At 40.1% G+C, this 24,526-nt stretch overlaps 2 protein-coding genes across 3 annotated transcripts in view; one reads left to right on the top strand and one right to left on the bottom strand.

Moving 5' to 3' along the window:
* kcnk10a (potassium channel, subfamily K, member 10a) overlaps nucleotides 1-8,716 on the top strand; it is a 31,429-nt gene extending 22,713 nt beyond the window's left edge. Inside the window, exons 5-7 of the mRNA XM_031741682.2 lie at nucleotides 498-690; nucleotides 5,313-5,455; nucleotides 5,833-8,716. Coding sequence (XP_031597542.1) covers nucleotides 498-690; nucleotides 5,313-5,455; nucleotides 5,833-6,510 — 1,014 coding nt within the window. The 3' untranslated portion in view covers nucleotides 6,511-8,716. The remainder of the gene's footprint in view (nucleotides 1-497; nucleotides 691-5,312; nucleotides 5,456-5,832) is intronic.
* Nucleotides 8,717-10,461: 1,745 nt separating this feature from the next.
* On the bottom strand, nucleotides 10,462-24,168 carry cfap206 (cilia and flagella associated protein 206). Of its 2 annotated transcripts, XM_039598608.1 has the most exons (14): nucleotides 24,040-24,168; nucleotides 23,727-23,959; nucleotides 23,562-23,645; nucleotides 21,785-21,875; nucleotides 20,235-20,423; nucleotides 19,629-19,796; nucleotides 18,592-18,806; nucleotides 16,537-16,656; nucleotides 16,319-16,367; nucleotides 16,169-16,237; nucleotides 15,907-16,047; nucleotides 13,365-13,558; nucleotides 13,078-13,221; nucleotides 10,462-10,731 (listed from the first exon to the last, which is right to left on the bottom strand). In XM_039598608.1, the coding sequence occupies exons 2-14, from the start codon at nucleotides 23,907-23,909 to the stop codon at nucleotides 10,510-10,512; spliced, it is 1,869 nt and encodes a 622-aa protein (XP_039454542.1). In that variant the 5' UTR covers nucleotides 23,910-23,959; nucleotides 24,040-24,168; the 3' UTR covers nucleotides 10,462-10,509. The 2 variants fall into 2 exon arrangements, with proteins under 2 accessions (XP_039454542.1, XP_031597549.2); XM_031741689.2 differs by having other exon boundaries at nucleotides 16,169-16,367.
* Between the last annotated feature and the right edge of the window lie 358 nt (nucleotides 24,169-24,526).

The following is a 24,526-nucleotide window of genomic DNA, read 5'->3' as shown; positions in this document are numbered from 1 at the left end:
TTTATTCCATGTAGAAGAAAAAAACAGGCAGACTCAAATGCAGGATGCACCTGTCCATGAAACAATTTAAAGGTTTTTGACAAAGTTCAAAGATGGACAGAAAAATGTTGAGAGGTAAGCTAGGAAGTTTCCTGAGACGCAATCATTGGAGGACTTGAATGGGAGATGGCTGGCTGGCAGAAGTGAAGAATATAAGCCACACAAATGCACCAAGACTATGCATGGGAAACCAAAAGGAGAACAAGGAATCTCGATGAGCAGGGGTGATGGTACCTTTGTGGTAGCATCACCCCTGCTCATCGAGATTGCCTTTTCCCATGCTAAGGTGATCGTCCGAGAAGCATCTTACATCTTAGTAGCATCCTAGTGAAGACGTCTGTCAAATCACAATCACACTTAGAGCCCTGCTGAAAATGAGACTGGTTTAATAACTTATACTCCTGATAGAATGTGTATGTCTCTCTTTCTCCCTCTCCTCTCCTGCTTTTACCTCTCAGAATAAACAAAACCAAATCAGTCAGACTAAAATCCGTGTGGCATCCACTCTGCTCTTTATCCTGGCTGGCTGCATCTTGTTTGTCACCATCCCAGCTGTGATCTTCAAGCACATTGAGGGCTGGACAGCTCTGGAGTCAACCTATTTTGTTGTCATTACTCTGACAACAGTTGGAATAGGTGACTATGTGGCAGGTAAGTCCTTGTCATTCACACTCTGTTATTCACACAGAACATCACACCCAACAATTAGGTTGTTTTGGATAAATCTAAAGCAGTTAATCCACTAGCACTATCCCATAATCAAGCACAGACAAGAGCTTACAACTTGTGAATGAGAAACAAGATTTGTTTCTATATGAAAATCCAATTTTCATCTTTAATTTTCTTATAGGGTGTTCCTCGTGGATTTTAAAAGTGAGTCTATCATCCAACAAGGGTCATGAGAATTTTTAACACTCATCAGAGTTTAACATAAGTTTATCTGTCATCAGAGAATTTGGAAATATTTCAAAAGCACTCTAGGCCAGATCAACTTTAGAACCAGTGGAATAAAAAAAGAATAAATAGATATATAGTGTCATCTGCAAATGTACATTGTGGTTTTGGGTAGCATAGTATTTTTTATATGCAGAGTGTAAAAATGCACTTGAGCTGAAACCTGAACCCAAATGGAGGAAACGATAACATTTAAAACAGCAATTCTATTAGTGCTTCTTACACATGACTGATGTAAGAGACAAAGATGATAGAAGCAAAAAACATTAGATAATTGATTGCACTGTGCTCAGGGGTTAAAGTGCACTGGATCGATCTGGAGCAGCGTGGTGATGTTCACAGTGATGCACTATTTTAACTGGTGCAGAGTGGCTGTAGTGTTCATTGTGTAACAGGGTAGTTGCCATCAAATGAAATTTAAATTGATCATGTTGCTTAGATATACTCACTGAATTCCGCCTTTATAACTCAGGTAACATCGGCTTATATCATGTTGAATTCAGCTGGTTTTATCCACAAAGAGCAACGGCACAGCTCAGTTGAATCAGTGCTTCAGCTTTGACCAAAGTATTTTTAACACAACTATATCTGCACTTCTACAAGCCCAATTCCAAAAAAGTGGTAACACTATGTTAAATATAAATAAAAACAGGATGTTTTGAGTTGAGTTATTTGTATACCTAAATTCTACGCACAATAGAACAGAAAAAATTTCAAATTCTTAAAGAAGGCATTTTACTAGTTCATTAAAAATCCTGCAACATTTTTGAATTAAATGGCAGTAACATATCTCCAAAAAGTTGGGGCAGAGGCAACAAAAGGCTGGAAAAGTAAGGATAATTCAGTTTTTCACACTATTTTCCATTCTGTGACCTGTCAGGCATAAGATCCCAAACATATTTTTGGATTATACCTTCATGCAGCTGTGTTTCTTAGATTTATAGTGCACATATTATTTATCAATTCAATTTGCACTTTTCTCTCTAACACAATGTCTTATTTTTACTATTTTTAACTTCAGAGAAGTGCTCGTTGTATCATAGGAATCATAGGAAGTCTTCTAGCAGCCTGAGCCTTTAGAATCATCTGATCCAGCCCTAACCATAAGCTTTATCAAAAAGAAATAAAGGAAAGGGATTAAAAGAGCCTATTCTTAAAAGCAGAAGGTGTCCATCTCCTGAAATCCAAATTGGAAGAGTTCCTCAGGAAGATGACCTTGAAGGTGATAATTTGATTCAAATCAAGTGTTTGATTTTTTTTTTATAAAGCTTTTTGCTCACACTCTTTTCAAAAACATTCCAGAATATTTACTCAGAACAGATATATGATCAGATATGATAGCTGCACCCCCATGGTTATTAGTTGGTTTTTTTTCCTAAGGTGGGGGTTCATTTGATTTTTGAGGTTTTTGTTTGAATGATAAGGTCTATACCTTGTATACCCGTGCTTCTCTGATGCCGGGTTGCAGGGGCAGCAGCCTAAGCAGAGGAGCCTAGATCTCTGCCCTCTCCAACCACCTACTTCAGCTTATCACAATAAGGTATTCCCAGAACAGCTGAGAGATGTAATCTCTCTAACGTTTCCTTGGTCATCCCCATTTTGTTTTCCTCTCGAATCAGAACTGTACATACCATTTTAAAATGTCAGTCAAAATTCACCAATAATGGGAATCTATAGATAGATAGATAACTAGCAGAATTATTAGTGAGGCAATCTTGAAACAAAAGTCCAGTCACACAGAAACATTTCAGTGGATCAAGCCATTCATCCATTTTTTACCACTTACCTGGGGCCAGATCACAGGGGCCACAGGCCTAAGCTCTCCTTCAGCCATCTCTTTCAATTCATCCAGGGGAAACACTATTCCTGTGCCAGCTGAGAGACTTAATCTCTTGAGGTATGCCCTGGGGTTACCTCAGGGACTCCAATCGTTAGGAACATCTCATCTGGCTCCTTTCACTGTTAAAGAGTAGCTCTACTCTGAGTACCTACTGAATGGCTGAACTTCTGACAATATCTTTAAGGCTGAGCCCAGCCACACTTAGGCTACGTCCACACTAATGTGTTTTCGTTTGAAAACGCATCGTTTTCTCTCCATTTTGGCCTCCCATCCACACTGAGACGGCATTTTCGCTCATGGAAAACGCAGCGTTTTGAAAACGCTCTCGAAGACGCATACATTTGGAAACGGTACTTTCGCGTCACAGTGTGGACAGCAAAAACGCAGAGTTTCTAAAACGATGACGCATGTTAGTCATCTGATGCAGTCATGTGTCCAATTAAACTAAGATAGCGGAGGGCATTATACAGCAGTTGCTTTGTTTGCTCTGAATTTTGGCAGCCCTATTAAAGATTAATATTAGTCTGTTTCTTCAAATTCTTTAATTCTCACTCGCTTTTGCAACTTTGTACTTTTGTGTTACTCGCAGCAACAACTCCACCTCATTGTTAGTCCATTTAAAAAACTCGGTGCTTTTCCTCAACATTCTGCCACGACGTTTCAAAGAGCCGGAAAGTAAATAAGCGGCACACAGAAATGAGGCAGCTTGAATCTTCTTGCGTTTCACCCATGCGCAGTACTGGAATGTAAGCGTTTTCGGCCATTTCAATGTGGATGCACAACTCTGCGAAAACGACTGAAATCGCTAGTGTGGACACAGAACGTTTTCAGACGAAAACGCCATTTTCAAATCTATCCGGGCTAGTGTGGACGTAGCCTTAGCCACAGATCGACACCCCTCCCCCACCTAGGACAATCTGACCACCTCTCTCTACTCCTCATCCTGAGGGGTGCCTTCACTCAGTTTGTCCTTTTCTACATTAAGTACTGTGTACAGAATGTGACAAGAATCAAAACCATCCGGGTTTTTCCTAACTGAAAACCCAGGCTCTGATCAGAACTCGTAACTCAGCCTTCAGGCTGAGGGACAGTTCTCTGTATAGCACTGCCAGAGCCAACCTGATGTGGGGCATCAAATGGCCAAAGAGGCCTAAAAGAAGAGGATAGAGGGCTTCCTTACTTATCCCAATGGAGAGATATGGAGAAGCATCCGAGCCGCAACAACTACAGAGGCCAGAGCCCCCCAACCCCCAACAGCATCCTCAAACTCGCAGAGGAGCTCAAAACCTTTGCTCGGTTTGAGACAACACCTCCCCTCCACATCTTGACCCTCACCTCCCACTCACCCATGATCCTCTCCCTCCAAGAACATGAGGTCAGGAGGAGACTGAAAGCGGTGAACCCCAGGAGAGCTGCCGACCCCTGTGGCATCCCAGGGGCTATGGGTAAAGTCTGCACAGACCAACTGGTGGGGATCCTCACCAGGCTCTTCAACCTCTCTCTGACTCATGCTACTATTCTTACCTTTCTGAAGGCCTTCACTATCATTCCCATCCCCAAAAAGACTGGTATAGACAGCCTCAAGGACTACAGACCTATAGCCCACACGTCTGTAGTCATGAAGTGTTTAGAGTGGATAGTATGTCAGCACATCAGAGACTATCTACCCCCTTCCCTTGACCCCCCACCAATTTGATTAAAGAGTAAATCGGTCCATGGAGAATGGTATCACCATCACCCATTCAGGACTCACGGTTTAGCTTGACAGCTTCCTTCAACTCCACTGTCCACCATCTGGTTCCTCCCTCCAGGAATGCTGTTGAAGCACTCCTGGAGACTGGAATCGAAGATCTCATGGACCAAAGCCTCTGCCAGATGCTCTCAGTACACCTTCACTTGGTGTACTTAGTGGTGATCAAGCGATAGCTCAGCTCCTCTCTTCACCTAGTTTTCCAAATACTTTGGGAAGCCTGAAGTACTGTAATGAGTAACTGAGTCACTGCTTTGGTGTTTTTATATGTAGATTGCTTTATAACCACAATTTTTAGTAACAGTATGTAAATTGTCTTCTGCACACTGGTAATTCAACATATTTTATGTTATAGCTATCAGATAGCATTGTCTTTATTTTGTGCAAAGATTAAAATCAGCCCTGGACTGAAATCTCAATCTCCATTAAGGACAGGTTTACCTGTAATGGATGAAGGCCTCGGCCCTGTTGTGACATTTCCTAATAAAGAAAAAAACAGTACCTGCTCCTATAACAAATACTTATACCAATTATGTTTTTGTCTGTGCTTATGTTGGTTGTGTTCACCATTAAAAATTGTTGATGTAATTTGTGACTACAGAACAAAACAGATAAAACAAAATACATGAATTCCCCCCTCCCTGTCTGTGCCTCAATCCCTGAAGGGTTCGGGAGAGGACACCTGCAGGCAGTTACAAAGTGGAGGTTTTTTTTTTCTTTTCTGATCAGGTGGAGACCGGAGAATTGAGTACCGGGAGTGGTACAGACCGCTAGTGTGGTTCTGGATCTTGGGTGGCCTGGCTTATTTTGCTGCAGTGTTGAACATGATCAGTGACTGGCTGAGGGTGCTGTCCAAAAAGACAAAAGAAGAGGTACGTTTTCACATCAAACCTCTAATCTGAGTACCACCAAGTTGCCATAATTTTACTATACGGCTTTTTATTCTGTTATATAAATGAATTTGTATTTAGTCAAATTTTGCCTGCCAAAGTTATTCATCCTTACAGTTCAACCTATTTCTGACTGGTGACATATTCTAGTGAGAATACCCTCTGTTTTGAATTAACATCTAATCTAATTTGTCTCATGTTCCAAATACTCAGAGAAGTATGTTTCTGATTACCATGTGATAAGAAAACAGACATTCTGTTTTCAGGAGCTGTGCAGGTGGGGTGCACACAATAAGGTGAAGGCAACCTAGTGCAGTATATTTACTAAACCTTATATCTGACAATATTCTTTTCCTGAGGTTGGAGAAATCAAAGCTCATGCAGCTGAGTGGAAAGCAAATGTTCGAGCAGAGTTCAGAGAGACACGTCGGCGTATGAGCATAGAAGTCCACGACAAGTTACAGCGAGCTGCAACCATCCGAAGCATGGAGAGACGGCAGCTAGGCCTGGACCAGCGTGCTGTGTCCCTGGACATGCTTTCCCCAGAACGGCGTGCCATCTTCAACAGTCTGGATGCCAACAACTATAAGACTTCTTCCCAGGAAAGTATCGACACCAAGCTAAACAACCTTCGACTGCGAGGGGCCGAGCAATGTGACCGACGCTCCAGCTCCCAAACCATGTCTGAGGACAACATTTTTAATCGCCTTGGCTCCGTCACCAAGCTAGCCAAGCGTAACAGGAATAGAGACCTAAAGAAAAACATCCCAGATGAAACTCGCCGGCCTCATAGTGAAGCGTACGGTTACAGCACACCTGCTTTTGACTGCAGCATACCTACGACAGATGAAGGAAAAAGAAAAGACGAAGGAGAGGATGAAAACGAAGATAAGGAATGCAACACCAGTTTGTCGGATTTTCCACTGTTTGTGGAAGCTTGCAAGCCGCAAAATGGGCTTATACTGGAGCACACCAAAGAGAACGAGGATGACAAAACCCATGATACAGATCTCCATATTAAGATAGACTCTGCATGATCCTACAGATGGGTTTTTAATTACCACCATTAGTGCCTCTCCCTTATTCCTGTGTGTGCTTGAGCAAGGACAGAACCTTTCCTTTTTGATATATACAGTAATGGTCACATATTCAATGGGCTCTATGGATCTGAGGCATAGACGTTACTTTCTATAAATCAAGACCTGGAAGGGTTTCTGTCATTGTTCTTTGACAAATGATTGTTAAGTTATAGTAAAAGTTGTCAGCTATGTCCATTGTTTTTCTCAATTGTACTGTACTCAGCTATAATCTATAAAGATACACACATATCCCGTGGAGAGATTTCAATTGTCCAAGTGGGAAGGGGAGTGTTCACTAAGTATTTTCTGTTTTGTCTTAGTATACAGTACATGTCATATACAACTACAAGTTGTTGGTCAGCACTGTTTCTTCTGTACACTGCACTTTCACTTGAATTTGAAATGAAATATAAACGAACATATAAAGTTTTGCCATGGGCGGGGCTACAAGAAACTGTTCTGACCATCTACATGGGGCCCAGCTTTTAGAAATAATCCACAAACATTTAGACATGGCAGCAATTACCAACGTGTCCAACCATGCAGATGATGTGGTTTGTAAAGAACCAGCAAAATTGTAAAAAATAAGCTGATGCAGATCACTCTCCAGATTCAAAAGTGTTAGCATTAAAAAATTAGACTTAAAAACAGAACTGGCACTGTTAGATGTGTGATAAAAGTATCAGGTTTAATGGATGTCAGTGACAGAATTGGAGGAGTCTTAAATGAGGTCTTATGTGTACACACTGACATACAACTTGGTGCTGTGACGTCATCTGTGTCTCAAGCATAATAAATATGAAAACGGAAAAAAAAAATGCTGTGTGGAACATTAAAACATAAAGGCCTGACTTTCTTATGATGTGTTGTTAGTTGTCATGTTGCCTACTAAAAATTGATTCTTAAAATGTGCATTTAAATGTGACTATAACATGCCACATGTTGTCTGTGCATGCTCCCCAACCTTAGCCATTGTCTCTGTACAATGTCTGACCTCTTTTAACACTATCTCAGGGCCTGATATTGTTTCCTAAGTATTGAATGAGGGGTCAGTAACTATACCTGTTCTCAATGAAAGATGATGAAAATAGAATGGAAGTAGAGCCATAATGAAAGAGGAATGTCTATTGCATATTCTCCATGAAACATGGTTTGAGACGATGGGTTTGAGAGTATAAAAGGGACTGCTGTTACTGTCAGTGTGCACTGTGCCCTTGTTATTGTACCTTAAACGAACATATTTAGGAGGCGTAGATTGTCTGTGGCAGTGATATTATAGATCTTGATTTGACTGGGGTTTACCCCCTCGCCTGCGATCTGGAAAATTCAAATGGATGGACGTCAGTGGAACACGGAACCACCAAGACTGACACACCTGATAGGCTGTGACACCTGTCACCAACGTGGTCCAAAACATACAATTCTAGCCTTAATACCTCTTTGATGGATTTTAACAGGAGGAAGGATTTTAGCTCTGGAGAATCAATCTTGATGTGAAAAACATGGGATTGGACAGTTTGGGACATTATCAATGAAATTCTATGCAGTTGGAGATTTTTGTGCAGCCAGCATCTGATGGCCATTGCCAGTATTCCATCTTAATGAACTTGTGCATCGGCTGCAGCTTCAGCCATAGTATTGGCTGTTTGAGCAGATAATATTCCCCCAAAATAAAATAGTCTCGTACTCACTGTGTACCTTTTAAGGGGAAAGAGAAAACGTGCTTAAAACATACTGTGATATTATGATGCTCATACTGTTTTAAACACCGCTCCTAGCCTCATGTTAATGTAGTCACTATCTGTGTATGCACTCTGTCTTATCTTACTGTTCACATTATTAAGTGAAGCTCTAGGCTAGTGTCAATGCAAGAAGAACATATGTTTTAAAATGCTTCCAAGTGATACAAAAATGCAAAGCTTACAAAGAAAACTAAGACATGGAACAAGAAGGCATGCTGTATTACAAATTATTATAATGTATATGATGTTGACTGTATACGACCACTTGCTTCAAAGGATGGCGTCTTTAACTGCCTGTGTTAATAAGATGCACAAGCAGCACAAGCTATGTACTTAGACATTGCTCACAGTATCTCCCGTGCAACCATTACATTAAAGGTAGTGATTGCCTTTTGGAATTAAAGATCACTAAATGAGTGCTATTTATGAGTTTGCAAATGTCAAGATTCAATTTGTCCTGGTTTTAATTATTCTTTCCTGTGTCTGATTCTGAAAAAATCCACGACAGACCTGCATCACTTTCAGATACACTTCCTGACTCTTTGGTTAAAAAGGGTAGCTACTTGCATTCAGAGAAATTGAAGCATGTTGGATCAGTTTCTGCTGTTCTTAACAAAGATATAATATAATGTATGTTTAAGAGGACATGCAATATACCAGGTGGATCAAAAAAGTCAGCTGTGACCGGAGCGTAAACCTGAAACTAATCACACAGACTTTATTAATAAATTTATTGCTGTGTGTGTGTGTGTGTGTGTGTGTGAGTTGTTACAAAATACTGCCAAAAGTATTCACTCACCGATCCAAATCATTGAATTCAGGTCTTCCAACGGCTACTTTCATGGCCACAGGTGTATAAAATCAAGTACCTAGGCTTGTTAGGCATGTAAAACCACAGAGCGGGATTAGTGGATGCTGAGCTGCATAGTGCACAGAATCAGACCTTCAAACTAGAGCTAGGCATCTAGTCTAGTACGGTGGCCCTGAGAGGTCAAACGGACTGCAACTTAAGAAAACACCAGCAATAAGAAAAACGCTTCAAAAGCACACAAAACACAACAGAAATGGGAAAAAAGAAAACAGAAATGGGAAAAAAAAAAAACAGAAATAGGAAAAAACACAAGGGAAGTGTTTCTGGGGAGACAATAGCCTGACGGACCAGTTTCAGGAACTGCTAGGCGTGTTTTCTCACGATTCATATAATACTGATGGATTTTTAGGCTTATAGTTAGGCTAACACACATACCTCTCATCTTTCTTTCCTCACAAAACCGATAGATCCTCCTCCGAAGTGTCTCCCAGCGCAATTCTTAGCATATTTTGGTTCCTGCAACTGGTTTGTTGGGTTATTGTCTCTCCAGAAACACTTCCCTTGTGCTTTTGGAAATCTGTTTTTTCCTATTTCTGTTTTCTTTTTTCCTATTTCCATTGTCGTGTTTCCTATTTCCGTTGTGTTTTGAGTGCTTTTGCAGCGTTTTTCTTATTGCTAGTGTTATATTAAGTTGCAGTCCGTTTGGCCTCTCAGGGCCACCATAGTCAGTGGTGCACATAAGTGGTCCGCAGGTGCGCATTCGCTGTCAAAATAAAAGACGCGCACCAGATAAGAAGTTGCAACGCGCGTTTGCGTACATAAGATTTTCTGGAGGAGGACATACATTTGTTTAGAACTCTTAAAGATGTTGAAGAAGCAAGCTCCTTTAAGCAATTACTTTGGTGTTCCTCCACCTCCAAAGAAAAGTCAGAAGGAGTCCGAACCGCAAAAGAAGCGCGTATTCTCGGAAAAGTGGTTGCAGGAGGTGAGCTGGCTTCAAGCAAATGATTAACGCACAGAGATGTGGTGCAGAATATGCCATGAATATCCCACTCTAGCAGACAAAAACAGTGCCTTTTATATGTATGCAAACGCGCGTTGCAACTTCTTATCTGGTGCGCATCTTTTATTATTCTAGTCTAGTCTAGTCCAGGAATCATGTTTCAGGGTTCAAAATTTTGGGGTCAAGTGCTGTAAAGAATAGCTCTACATGTGGTAGAGCCGCTCCCAGCTCCTTACCTCGCCGGACGCTGCCTGACGGTCAGCCAACACATCCAAACATCCACCCTCCTTGGACTAGCTTCAGCAAACAACAGCAAACAACAGATGGTATAGGCTACATAAAAGAAAAAGGATGAAAACAAAGATTCTTACATCAACTTTTATTTTGTTAACTATTTCTCTTTAATCATCCACAGATCTGGTCAGGTTTGCTTTGACAACATGTGCACCCCTTTGTCCTCTCAGACCTGCTATAAAGGTTTGAGGTTTAGGCACTTGGCTTGCACCATCTCTCTTGCTTTGACAGGCAGCATTCTTAGGAAGCCAGGTCTGAGTGACATTTTCCCGCCTCATGTGACTCAGGTCAGTCTGTACTGAAACGGTAACTCTGGTCTGAAGATTGGCCTAGGGATATGAAGCATGGAAACGAAAGGTCAGTAAATAAAGTCTTGCACTGAGACACAAACAAAACAAAACCCAACTCTTGAAACCACTGTAATACAGTACGGTTCAGTTAACTTTATTAGTTATATCTTGCTAGTACCAGGTTAGAGTTTGTCTTTCGTAACTCCTTCAGTCCTTGTAGCATATACTCAACAAGGTGATGGAAACAGTCCTTTCAGGATTTGGGCCCAATAGCATCACATAGCTGCTGCACATTCATTGGCTTCCACATGCATGATGAAAATCCCGTTCGAAATCCTGTTCTTAAAAGTACTCTGTTGGACTGCGATGGTGACTGTGAAGCCCATTTCAGTACTAAAATGACAACTCATTGTCATGTTCATAAAATCATTTATGAACATGACTTAATATCATGATTTAAGCTTTGTAACACGATGCGTTAAGCCATCTGAAGGTGGGTACACTGTGGCTATAAAGGGATGGGAAAGGTCAACAATAATACCCAGGCGTTTAAAAAATGCTACTAAGGGACTTCAAAATATGCATAGATAATATCCCTTATGGCATTATACCACTACCACGAGCAACCTTGGCCGCTGATCCAAGATGGGTTTCCAGAACCAGAACCTTTACTGTCATTGTGCTTTCGAACAACAAAAATTGTATGCAAACCTGTTCAGTACAAGTGAAAAAAAAGGGGCACTTTTAGGAGAAAGAAGCATATGTGTACAATAAATTTTAAACAAAGAAAAAAAATAGTATGTACAAGACTGTATATCAGAATGAACAAGTGAGAATACGGTTGCCGCACAGTGATTCAGTCCTTAGAATATTGCACAGTTCCTTGGAAATATTGCACAGTTAAAAGAAGAAGACAAATATTGCACAGTTAAGAAGAAAAAATAAAAGAAAATATTGCACCGTTGAAGGTTGTGTTTTTGCAGTGATTTATCTCCCGAGTGTATTTATTAATGCAACAGCCCTGGCGTATGTGCTGTTTCTCAGTCTGTTTGTTATGGCCTTAATTGTCCTGTACTTTAATTGTCCTGTTCATGATGTTTAGGCACAGTAATCACTGCAGGAATTAACATATTCATATTCATTCTTAATAAAAGTAGCAAAGTTACACATCGACACACAAACATACATACAAAGACTTTAAACACTTAAAATACTTACTATAAACTTACTAGAATCAATACCTTTTGAGTAGTTACTGCAAAAACATGATGGAAGCAATCAATGGGCAAATGTAATATCTGCTAAAACCTAATTTTCATGCTGTTGGGGTGCTATGAAGTCTATGAAGTTCTATCATAAAAGTACACAAGAAAATTATATAAGAAAAAAACAATTCACACTATAGCACATAATTGAAAAACTAATCCAAGTACAATAAAAAAAAAAATACGCTTATGAAAGAAAATGTAACTTCTGAGAAAACCACATGAAATTGTAAAACTGTAAAACATGGAGACAGAAAGAGAGAGCATCAGGACACATCAAACAAAAAGCTATAACTGTGAGCGTCAGATGGCCACCCTGCATATGTGTGTTGGTTTTCGTTCATGATTCTTACCTCCATGCCCTGCCTAGAGCTGTCCAGTTGAATTGCACAGATTTGCCACTTCCAGAAAGGTTCAGCCCATTTACTCCCTTTTTATGGGCCAGAAAGAAGGTAGTCAGAATTGACCGTGACTGACAGAGAATTTCAGGCTGTTGGCGACGAAAGAGACTCTCTAGTGTGCCAAGATCCAAGCCTCCTGAGGGTCTTCGTCACCATTGGGTGGGCTCCTGATGGTCTCCATCTCCATTGTCTGCCTCCAATGCCTTTCACAAACGTGAGACTAATCTACCCTCTGGACTCACTGAGTGGGATAAATAATGCCGAGTTTAGGCCGTGATCCGCTGCTTTCTTTATGGCTTTTTCCACCTTGAGTTGTGGCTTTCTTATGGAAAGTGAGTAAACGGGCTGAACCTGTCTGGAAGTGACAAATCTGTGCAATCCACTGGACAGCTCCAGGCAGGGCTGCCTCTCAACTGTTCCAATACTACTATTGGAAACAGTGCTCATATGTTCTGTGCCTTTTGATACTCTGCTACTGCTGACAAGTCTTTTCACATTCATGAATCATTAAAAAACAGTTTACATTGTACATTTTAAATGAATGACAAACACGTCTCTCTGAAAAAGGTTACAAGCAACCCAAGTTTAATATATTACCTAACGGTGTTTGTAGAAAATGTCATACTTTTAAGTAATAATACTGTTAAGTATGACTACAGGTTTCAACACTTAGCATACATCAGACTACAAAGTGAGAAAAATAAATGAACGTGGCTCACCAATTTGAGAGCTTTTCGTCTAAGCTCCCACTCATTCCACTCATATGACTTGACAATGTTTTTCTCCACAGGGTGAATTTCAGTCTGAGTGCCACACTCACATTTTATATCTGGCTTCACCGGTAAACCCTTTCTTGGCTGGATCTGCCAAACCAAAAGTCAAAATCAGTTACTACCAACAGATTGTCCAAACATAAGAAAGTTTTAAAAGCTCCTGTGAATTTCATTAAATGTTTTTGAAGTGTGTGTTGTGGCTATTAGAAAGTTACCCATGAGAGTCTGCTCACCTCAGAGTATGGACTAATACAGGAAAACTGTTGGTGGAGTTTGAGGAGCTGAATGAGTTCAGGGGAGTATTTGGCTTTTTCTGCAACCTCTGCAACAAAGCTGTCGGGACTAAGGGCAAACTTCATGGCAGCTTCTTTGGAGGTAAAAACATAGAGCTTCTCCTTGTGTTTCAGGACTCCGATGTATGGATTACCTGCAAGAGATAAATATTAATTTAATGTTGGTCTACAGACTCACTTTGATCTACTCTATGTTCATTTAATTTGAAGTTAATGACACAAACTTGCCCCTGATGCACCCATTAGAGAAGGAGAGTGAATCTTAGACAAGGTGCTCAGGTATAGAAAAAAGTGCTTGTATGAAGTCTTATGTGATGAAGTGCTTTGAGTGCCCAGTTAACTAACCAATCAATGTGTCTAATTACATAGGTGAGAAGTTTCACTACGATAAACACTCATATTAGCCTTATCATCAAAGTCTTGTATTGGCTAATAGTCCTAATACTTGGATCAAGGTGGAGCCACGCTCCTTCAACATAAGAGGGAATGATGCTGCATCAAAATAAGCGAATTCAGGTTTTCCAATCACTTTCATGGCCACATGTGCATAAAATCAAGTACCTAAGCATGCAGACTACTTCTACAAACATTGAAAGAATGGGTTGCTCTCAGGAGCTCAGTGAAATCAAGTGATAGGTAGTACTGTGATAGAATAAAACATTTGGGGTTAATAATAAGGTCAGTGAAATAGTTCTGCAGGAGAGACCTGAAGCTTTGGCACTGTACTTAAACCTATTGGTAATCCCCACCATTTATGCTTTCCAATATTGGCATATTGGCAACAATCACAGCCATGCCTGCTTACGTGATGGACAGCTTTACTCAAGTGTCTGCTGCTAATCTTAGTATATCACCTTTATGATTCATTTTAATACTCTGGTTCAAATAATTCAGGGCTGTGAAAGGGACAGTCCAACTGCAAAACAGGTACATGTCCTGTAAATCAATGTCAACCTAATACTGCAGTATTTATTTAGTTAGTTAGTAATAGGTGCAAAAACTTGATGTGCTGACAGGTAAGAGAGCATAAACACGTCATTAGCATTCAGCCTGGTCTTAATGAGCAACCATGCAAACAGCGCTCCCACAGACTACTAAGAATTATCAACAACTGATATCATGTGTATACTGTTTCTGTGCAATCAAAGCAGTATCATCATATGACCCCTCAACCGAAATGTAGGGAATAAATCACGCAAAATTTATGGGAAACTGCAGGAACTGATGAATAAATAAATAAATACTTGAATAACACGATTTGTAAAATATATTATGTAGATTGTAGGGATTGCATTCTTTTAAAATACAGCAAATTCAAAAAATCTGTTGAAAATAGCTGCAGTACATTTAAGGCCTGTCTGTAAGTTTTACAGACAGGTAAGAGAGTCCAGACTTTCATTAGTATCACACACGTTAGGTGACCATGCAAACAGCTCTCCAACCACCCACAGAAGGCCAATGACTACATTTTAGTGCTTCTTTTTCAGCTGCCACTCATCATTTGCATTACAATAAAACTATCGTCACCTCTTAATAATGAAATAAGAAATCTTGTAGCCTATTTTGACAGGCTTGTGACATATGGTTGGTAGAAACTGGCCAATATGAAGATGCACCTGTTAATTATTTTTGATGTATGAGTTGCTTTGACAGCTCAAACTGACCAAACTTGTAGAAGCAACTGCTCTTAAAGTCAAAAAATTGTCAAGTAGGATTAATTGTTTCTTACAGTAAGGCTGGCATAACAGCCATTTTTCCTGATCCTAGAAGCTCACCTCGGCCATTAACCTGTCAAAATGAGCTATAAAGATGATGGACGGTAAGGTCTGGGAAAAATGGCCCTTGGATATGCATAGTTCTCAGTAGGTGAATGCTGCTCCATATAATTAGTTTGCAAGTGAATGAATATATGTGTGTCATGAAACGGTGCACGAGACAGGCAGAGTATGATATGTGGCTCCATCCATCCATCTCTAACTGCATGTCTGTGGACTGTTGGAGGAAGCTGGAGTTCCCAGAGAGAACCTATGCAAACACAGGCAGAACATGTCTTGATGCATGCGCAATCATATAGGTAAGGAAATCCCAAAAAGTTGATTCTGTTCATCCAGATGTAGCGTTTTCAGTGGGAGAAATGTTTCGTCACTCATCCAAGTGACTTCTTGGAAACTTGGATACTTCTTGGATTCTTTGCCATATTAACATAATCCTGACTTCACAATCAACAATAAAGCGTTATACTTCATGTCTTGGAAAATGACATGAAGTATCCATGGATGGATGGATGGATGGATGGATGGGATCAGGAAGACAGTATAATTATAGCTATGAAGAGGCTTTGGTCACCACCTTTGTGGCCATTCAGAGAACAACTTCATAATTCCCTGCAACTTCATGGGTTTTTTTAAAGAAAGCTAACGCTTTTACCCACACACCTAAATTTGTTGTACCTAAGCTAAAAACCATAACACTGAAATTATACCTGGAAGTAGAAGGCCATCTCTGTTTACAAGTGTGTAGCCACAGAATCCATTATACTGTAGGGGCATTTCCTCAAAATTGACTGTTGTTTCAGGAAAAAGCCATTCCTGTGTCTTCAGGGGAGCTGGATCAATGCAGTTATCTGGAAGACAAAATAAACCACACCCACATTTAAGACTGGCAAAAGCATGGATCTTCATTTCTCTTTTTTGTAACTCTTGTGGAAAATGCAGTTTTGTTTCTGTGGGTAACCAAAGCCATACCTGAAGACTCAAGCATTCTCTGTTCGTCTGTCTTCACCTCTGAGTCCTCCAACAGACTTTCTAGATAAGCTTCAGAGAAAATCTTGGTCTGGGAGGCAGAGAAGGGCTGGAGTCTGAGCATGATTTTATTGAGCATGTTCAGGAACTCACCCTCATCCCGAAGTTCAAACCATAACTTTGACAGCATCTTGAATAATGGCTGAAAAAGAATGAGGAATGACAAAATAAAGGTTCTAGGTACAGACAAATATAAGAATGAAGGAGAAAAAAATCTTTGTACACACTTCCATCTATTCCCTCAGATGAAATATAACAAGACATTAACTGTAACAACTTAAGAACACTTCAAAACAGTCAAAGCAACTTACAAAAACTGTTGCAGCTGGTACTGCTGTTTTTGACTGCACAGTTTCTTTTAGCAGCTTCATCTGTGATGAGACGTCACTCAGCAGGATTTCAACATGCTTAGTACATGAATTTGCATCAGCCTGGTGGTACAGGAAAATATTTCACTAAATGTTTTAATAGAAAAATAAAATTCACCTTAAATAAGATGAAAATAGCCTAAAATACCCAGTGGATGTCTGTGGTCCAGCTTTGAAGTGGTTTTCCTTTTGTCTTTCAGGCTTTCAGGTTTTATAAGTGTACTTAAAATGTACAGGCTTCTTTTTCTATTATGCAGGCATCTTGCTTTAATCGATACACACTTCACATTAGTGCGTGTGTCATCAATGATAGTGGAAAAATTTATTTACACTCTTAAATGCTGCTGACTGCAAGCATAGTGAACAATGTTGCAAATATTGTTATCTTATATGTCTTATATGACAGACTCTTCAAGCTGTACTCCCCACCCCTACTGTACTGTACAATTTTGTATTGCAAGTTGTTGATCATAGATGTTTTTCTAATATTTTGACGTGCTGAATTTCTGATATTCATGGGCAACAGTACTCTGCAAAAGTCTTGTGTAACTCCTTATTTGTTTCAATGTTGCTTCCAGGCAGGCAGTCTTTCTTCGAACTTTTAAAGTCATATTGAGTAATAGTCCTCCAGGCTTTCTGAAAGTCAAAGTTTTTCTTTGGATATTGGCTGCTTTTGCACTCTCTCGTCTAGTTCTTGTACCTGCCCGTTTTCAGACTAATGTTTTAATTGTTTGTTAAGCTACTTAACAATGACCTACAAATCATTAAAGCATGAAAAAGGGTATTTTGGAACGTTCACCGTGTCCTGAAGAAAATTAAGAAAAACGGCAAGTGGAGGACAGACTAGGTAGTGGCAGGCCAGTCTACAGCAAATAAACATGATCTAAATGTTAGGTCCTTAAGAAATTAAGGGAAAAAATTCCAGTAAAAACACTGACACAAGCTCTTCATTTGATTGATCTACTGTTCACTATCAGAAATGCTAGCTGTAAAAAAGCTAATTTTAAGGAAGGGAAACAGGGAGAAAAGGCCGAGGTGTGCCAAATTACACAAGAACTGAGCTGAAAATCAGTGGCCACAAGTCTTATGGAGTGATGAATCTGAATTTTAACTTTTTGGTTCAAGTCATCGTCTATTTATATGGAGAGAGAGGTACAACAGTGAGTGTCTACAGCCACTTGTAAAACACATTGAGACTGTGTCATGGTTTGGGGCTGCATTTCAGCCAGCGGTGTTGAACAGCTTGCCAAAAGTGATGGACTGTATGCAGGAACATGCCATCAAAATTTGATCTACCACAAAAGTACCTAATATGCTGAAGAAAGCTGTTGCCAATGCAGTGAGAGCATAACTGAATAGAAAAATGCACAATGGGACATGATCAATCTGGCAGTTTGGATCACTTTTGAAGCCATTTGTGATCATTGTGACAAAGAAAAGAACAAGGCAGTCAACATTCAAAAAAGATTTTTTGACTGTCCTTCGAGAAGCCCGGAGAAATATCCCCGAAGACTAAAGAAATTACAAGATACCTTGTCTGACAGAGTTTCAGCTGTGTTGAAGAACAAAGATGGCCATGCCAAATAATAACTTTAAATTTGGAATGTACGCACTGGATGCTTTTTGTAGCGATTTCACTATGAGAGATCATACGAATGACATTCGGTGACTTCAAGCGACTATGAGTGAACCTCTGCAGTCTCAATTTTCAGGCTAGTCACCCAGTGGTCAGCTTCATGATGATCATGTGGTGAGCAAATAGCTTTCAGTATGTACACAGCTTAATACACTGTCTTAATATACTGTAGTACACATGTTTCAGTCAATTACTGCAACCATTTCTTTTTCCTAGCTCAAGACTTTTGCAAAGCACTAAAAGTTGGTACTACTGTTATTATTAAATGACTGATATCACTGTTATAACAGGTGTAGTCTCCATGAAAATACCGCATTTTTACCAATTTTTTTTTTAAAGTTACAAAATTACTGCCACCTTACCAGTAACAGTTTTAGGAAAACTTCATGCTGTCTGCCATTATACAAAGCCTGTTTGAGGAGAATAATGGGAACATCAGAATGTCCCAACTGAACATCAGAGCTTGTTAGCTTCTCCAGCACAGCAGTGTACTTGAACACCAAAGTCTGTGTCACACACAGCTCATTTGCTATGCTTTTACTGGTGACTGGAAGAGCCTCTTGAAGAACTGCAGGCACTGCAGAGAGAACACAAAATGTATAAATATCACTGTTATATGCTGAATTTATCACAAGACAGAATTTTGTCACAAGGCAGTGGTTTAGTGTGATTTGCAGACTTTCTGTTATGTGTTAAATATTTTTGTGAAATTTGTGTTTTATTTTATTTTTGTTTAATTTTTTGTGATTTAGATCTGTGTGTTTTGTTAATCTATATACATTCTGCTGGACTTTATCATGCCCCGAATTAAGATCGAGAAGCACCCCTTTTCAAAAGAGTGTTGTGTAGACACAGTTTCAGGTCATCTCCAGAGTCGGCATATCGAAAGAGATACTGACTGACCAGGGCACTTCATTCATGTCTCGGACACTTAAGTTACCAACCTGATTAAAGAAAACTGCAAGAAAGATCCAAGCCCAACCAAGAAAAAAAAAGCGTACGTTCTAAACCTCAGGGTAAAGCTACACTCACTGGGGAGATTGTCACAGGTTTAGAGAGTGGATGTTGCTGAATTGAAACTGCGTTTTGCAGATGTGTTCTCCCCTCTGCCCAGTCATACAACACTCACAGACCACCATTATGGAGCAAGATCTATAGTGTTACGGGCTTGAAATGAAAACAGCTGGACTTTTTGGTTCATGAAGACATTTCATTTTTGGTGAAATGTCGGCCAATTTTGTTGGTCAGCCAACAAAATTTTTTAAAAGTATTTTAACTGCATGCGACTGCTTATAATTTCAAATACCAAAGAGACAGTCACTGAGCTAAATCTATAGTAGAGGTCTTCTAACAATCAATCTCGAGCTGGCAAAGTAAAAAATAAGCATAAAAACTGTACTTAGTTCATGAATGTCAACCTCCTCTTCACCCCTCTTGTTGGCTTTGTTGAAGAGTCGGATCCCAGTAACAATCATGGTGAGTTCATTGAGCTGCTGCTCCTGGTCTCTCTTTAAGGCCACTCGAAAGTTTCCCAGTTCAGCCTGAGGGAAGACGCTCTGCAGGACAGCTATGGCAAGGGCAGAAGAGAAGTCAAACGTTAGACACACTGCATGTATAATCATTATTACCACCACCAGCATCATTCACTGCATGGCTAATTGTTACACTATATTATGTAAAATTGTTCATTCATTTTGTGAATAGAAGAGATTCCACTCAGAAAACTGCTGACAATTTGCTCCCTTTCAGAACCTGATCTTTCTAACTGGAAGTCTGATGTTACATAATATGAACCGACTTGTGGTTCATCAGAAATGTTTTGAATTTCATAAGTCAGCTCACAAGACATATGTTGGAGAATCACTGAGAATAGTAGAAAATTGCTGTCTGGATGATGTGGGGTTAGAATTAGTAGTGCAGCCTTTGGTGTAACGTGGCATTACATTTTCAGTATGCAGACATGACATCATGACATTAGTTGGAACAATGAAAAGTAGTATGAGACCTGTAGCCTCTTCCATAGTGTTGGTATCTGTAGGCGAACCCATAGCAGAGCGCAGCAGGATATAAGTGGTGATTTTATGGTAAAGGCCATCTAATTCCTCCCTTGATTTCACCCTGCTGTCAGTGATCTCTCTGCACAGTGGACTCAGCTTGGACTCTTCTGACTGGTGGATATCCTCAAGAAACTCACCTACACAGACACACAAGGTCATCACCAAAAGTCATTGTGGCAAGGTTTTTGCAGTCTGAAGTCTGTATGTGACTCAAATAGAGGACTGCAATAGCACAAACATGACTAAATAAACCCACATCTGACAGCTTCAGATAGTCAGCTTCTAAGCTGACCAACACATGTTTTAACTAGTCTGGAAATTTATCATTTAAGATCGGGGTTTATGACCTCTAGTGCCTCTGTGAACAAGTTCAACATGGCTACGCTGAACTGCAGTTTAACATACCCAGGCTTTCTATGCATTAGACAGCTCATCTAAACATAAAACCCAAGTTGGAGATAATGAGAAATACAACAGTGGTTATCAATTTATTGGACTCGTTGGTTGACACAAAAATTAACCAACTTAGCATAGCCTACTTTAAACTGTAAAGAACAAAAAATATATAATGGCAAAAAGCAACACTTTTGCTACAAATAGGACAAGAATGCAACAATGCGATGATTTTATTGATTGCAGCACTAGGTATGCCATTTATCTGTTACAAAGCAGCTGCACATGAAGACATGGAAAGCATTACGTCCTCCCCCTGCATACCTACTGAAAACCTACTGCTGAAAAAGGCATCGTTCTCTACCCTGAAAAATAGAGTTGAAAAGCAGATAAAAGTAGCCCCCAGATAAAAGGAGTGAAGGATCTCAGGGTGAGGGGGAAGTGGGAGATTGATAGATGGATTGGGGCTGCGGCTGCAGCAATGTGGATGCTTTATTGGTCTGTAAAAGCAAAGCTGTTGATTTACCCGTCAATCTACATTCTCATCCTCAACTACAGTTACGAGCTCTGGGTAGGGACTAAAAGAATGAGACTGCAGATACAAGCGACAAGAATAAGCTTTCTTCAAAGGGTGGCTGGCCTCTCCCTTAGAAACAGGAGTTAAGTCATTTGAGAGGGCCTCAGAGTAGAGTTACTACTCCTCCACAACAAAACTAGCCAGCTGAGGTGGGTCAGGTATCTGGCTAGGATGCCTCCTCGGTGAGGTGTTCCAGGCATGTCCCACCAGGAGGAGACCATGGGTAGACCAATGATACGCTGAAAAGATTATGTCACCTGGATAAGCTTGAACAAGTAGCTGGTGAGAGTTAGGGCTGAGCTTCTCTGCTTAGACTGCTGCCTCTGCAAACCGAACTCAGATAAGCAGATGAAACTAGATGGATGCTAATAATTGGTCATTGGCATTTGTAGATGTCACTCTAGAAACTAGACAGATGTTGTATAGCAAAATAAACCTAAAAAAAAAAATGAACAACCTCTAGCAAGCTTAACATGCATTACATACATGTATTGGTGCCACATAAAATCAGAATGAGCTTATACTTACATTTCGTGGTATAATTCATGTCAAAGTACACCTGCATTTTGATAGTGTCAAGGGATGGGCTGCACTTTTCTGTGAGTTTATCCAGACACAGCTGGAAGACATGTTGCAGAGGGAGACATTTTCACTGCTAAGCAGATGACACACAACTTTATCTATCCATGAAGCCAGATAACACACACCAATTAGTTAAACTGCAGGAATGTCTTAAAGACATAAAGACCCGGATGACCTCTAACTTTCTGCTTCTTAATTCAGATCAAATTGAGGTTATTGTCCTTTAATGCACTGAAAATCTTAGAAATATGGTATCTAACCAGATTCTTAGTCTGGATGGCATTACTTTGGCCTCCAGTAACACTGTGAGGAACCTTGGAGTCATTTTTGACCAAGATATGTCCTTTAATGCACATATTAAACAAATATGTAGGACAGCTTTCTTCCATTTGCGCAATATCTCTAAAATTAGAAATATCCTGTCTCAGAGTGACGTTGAAAAACTAGTTGATGCATTTATTACTTCTAGGCTGGGCTACTGTAAGTCATTATTATCTCAAAACTTGCTGAAAAGCCTTCAGTTAATCCAAAATGCTGCAGTAAGAGTACTGACAGGGACCAGGAAGAGAGAGCATATTTATCCTATATTGGCTTCACTTCATTGGCTCCCTGTTAAATCCAAAATTGAATTCAAAATCCTGCTCCTCACATACAAGGTCATAAATAATTAGGCCCCATCTTATCTTAAGGACCTGATAGTACCATATCACCCCATTAGAGCACTTCGCTCTCACTGCAGGCTTACTTGTTGTTCCTAGAGTATTTAAAAGTAGAATGGGAGGGAGAGCCTTCAGTTTTCAAGGACCTCTTCTATGGAACCAGCTTCAAGTTTGGATATGGGAAGAATATAGTTAGGGCTGGATCAAGTGACCCTGAATCCTCCCTTAGTTATGCTGCAATAGGTGTAGGCTCGTGATGCATTGAGTATTTCTTCTTCAGTCACCTTTCTCACTCTCTATGTGTTAATAGACCTCTCTGCATTGAATCATACTTGTCTTAATCTCTAGCTCTCTTCCACAGCACGTCTTCAATCCTGTCTTCCTTCTCTCACCCTAACCGGTCACAACAGATGGCCGCCCCTCCCTGAGCCTGGTTCTGCTGGAGGTTTCTCCCTGTTAAAGGGAATTTTTCCTTCCTGCTGTCGCCAAAGTGCTTGCTCATAGGGGGTCTTATGATTGTTGGGTTTTTCTCTGTATGTGTTATTGTAGGGGCTACCTTACAATATAAAGCATCTTGAGGCGACTGTTGTTGTGATTTGGTGCAGTATGAATAAAAATAAATTGAACTGAATAGATTACCATCATTGCTTGTGTTAGTCTTACACCAAAAGCTTTCGAAGAAGGGGTGAAGTCAGATTCAGCAGTAACAAGTCTAATATATCTTAATAAAAATTTGCTTTACTGTCATTATTGAGTAAGAATAATAGTCATAAAGAGAAATCAAAAACAAGGAAAAAACAGACACTACAGAAGTAAATGAAATAGCCACAAAAAAACAGGATCTAAAACATCAGGACTCAGAAGAGGAGAGCGCAGCTGCCACTCCCTGTTTGAAGTTGCCTCCTGTTAAAAGGAAACGTCTAACTCTTGGCCTTCCTCCCATAACCCTCACTAAATGGGGAAGAAATGCCTAATTTTGAAACAGAACAGAACTTCGACTCAAACATACACAATGATTCTCAGAACCACTAAAACCAATTAGAAAAAGAAATAAAGCAGCTCACCTCTTCGAGTTTTTGAACATCATCTTTAGTAAGGGTCCTGTCAACATTAAAGCCATTTCTTGGGTCCAGCACCACAGCAGTCACCTGTGGATGTTTGAAAACATCATGAACGTGTACAGCAGCAGCGTTAGCTCAACGACTAAGTGCTTACTTTGCTTTACCGACCATAAAAGCTGCCAGCGTGTCCGACACCGCGTCTCCCCTCAGCCTGCACTCGTGCACAATGTGCCCGATTACGGTTTTAAGCAGGCTTTCCGCACCAGCCTGAGCCATTTCTACCGGCGGACATATGGCGGATTGTTGATAAGCAGTTGCCATAAGTAACGGTGCAAATTTGCTAAGATTCATTTCAGGTATCCACTAGAGTGCGCTACAGTTTGCTCTTCATCCTTTAAGTTCTGGGGGAAAAATACAAACAAAAAAATAAAAGCATACACACCAGAGCCAACAAGACTCGAATAACGGGATGAGCTTTTACCGTGACTCGTGTTTAGATGTTTTGGCGGCATTCAGGGTCTTTATCGCTTCAGGACACGTGGAGAGGGTGACACATGGGAGATGACCAATTAAGACTGCAGAGAAGCGGCATCGCAAGAGTCCATGCTGGTGGGCGGAGGGGGGGGGGGCACATTTCTGTATCCATTCATATCTAATGGCATTAATGCTTCAAGATTACCAAATATATATACAAAATTATATTTGAAGAGCCTTCCAAGTTTTTAAACATCTTTCCCATCTTTAAGGACATACCCTTAATACCCTCAATTGAAGAACAGACTTCAGTACATAGATGAAATCTCAAGTATCAGCGTTAACCTCCTAGGACCTGTCATCCACATATATGGACATCACATTTTGTGTTGTCTAGACCAAAATACTTTTTAACTTTTAAAGTTATTAAGCCATAATCATCAAAATTGTAACAAAATAAGGCTTGAAATGTCTTGCTTTGGATGTGATGAGTC

The sequence above is a fragment of the Oreochromis aureus genome, linkage group 15 (genome assembly GCF_013358895.1).
Source record: "Oreochromis aureus strain Israel breed Guangdong linkage group 15, ZZ_aureus, whole genome shotgun sequence".
Lineage (NCBI taxonomy): Eukaryota > Metazoa > Chordata > Actinopteri > Cichliformes > Cichlidae > Oreochromis > Oreochromis aureus.
The sequence above is the reverse complement of the archived record's forward strand: the minus strand, read 5'-3'. Positions and strand labels throughout refer to the sequence as shown.

What these genes read in the sequence shown, in the direction of transcription:
- cfap206 (XM_031741689.2), bottom strand. Translation starts at nt 23,909, where the DNA reads ATGAATCTTAGCAAATTTGCACCGTTACTTATGGCAACTGCTTATCAA. An exon ending in CACTATGGAAGAGGCTACAG is followed by an intron (nt 19,797 to 20,234) that starts GTCTCATACTAC and finishes CCCTTGCCATAG; the next exon opens with CTGTCCTGCAGAGCGTCTTC. An exon ending in TTTTCCTAAAACTGTTACTG is followed by an intron (nt 16,657 to 18,591) that starts GTAAGGTGGCAG and finishes CTGTACCACCAG; the next exon opens with GCTGATGCAAATTCATGTAC.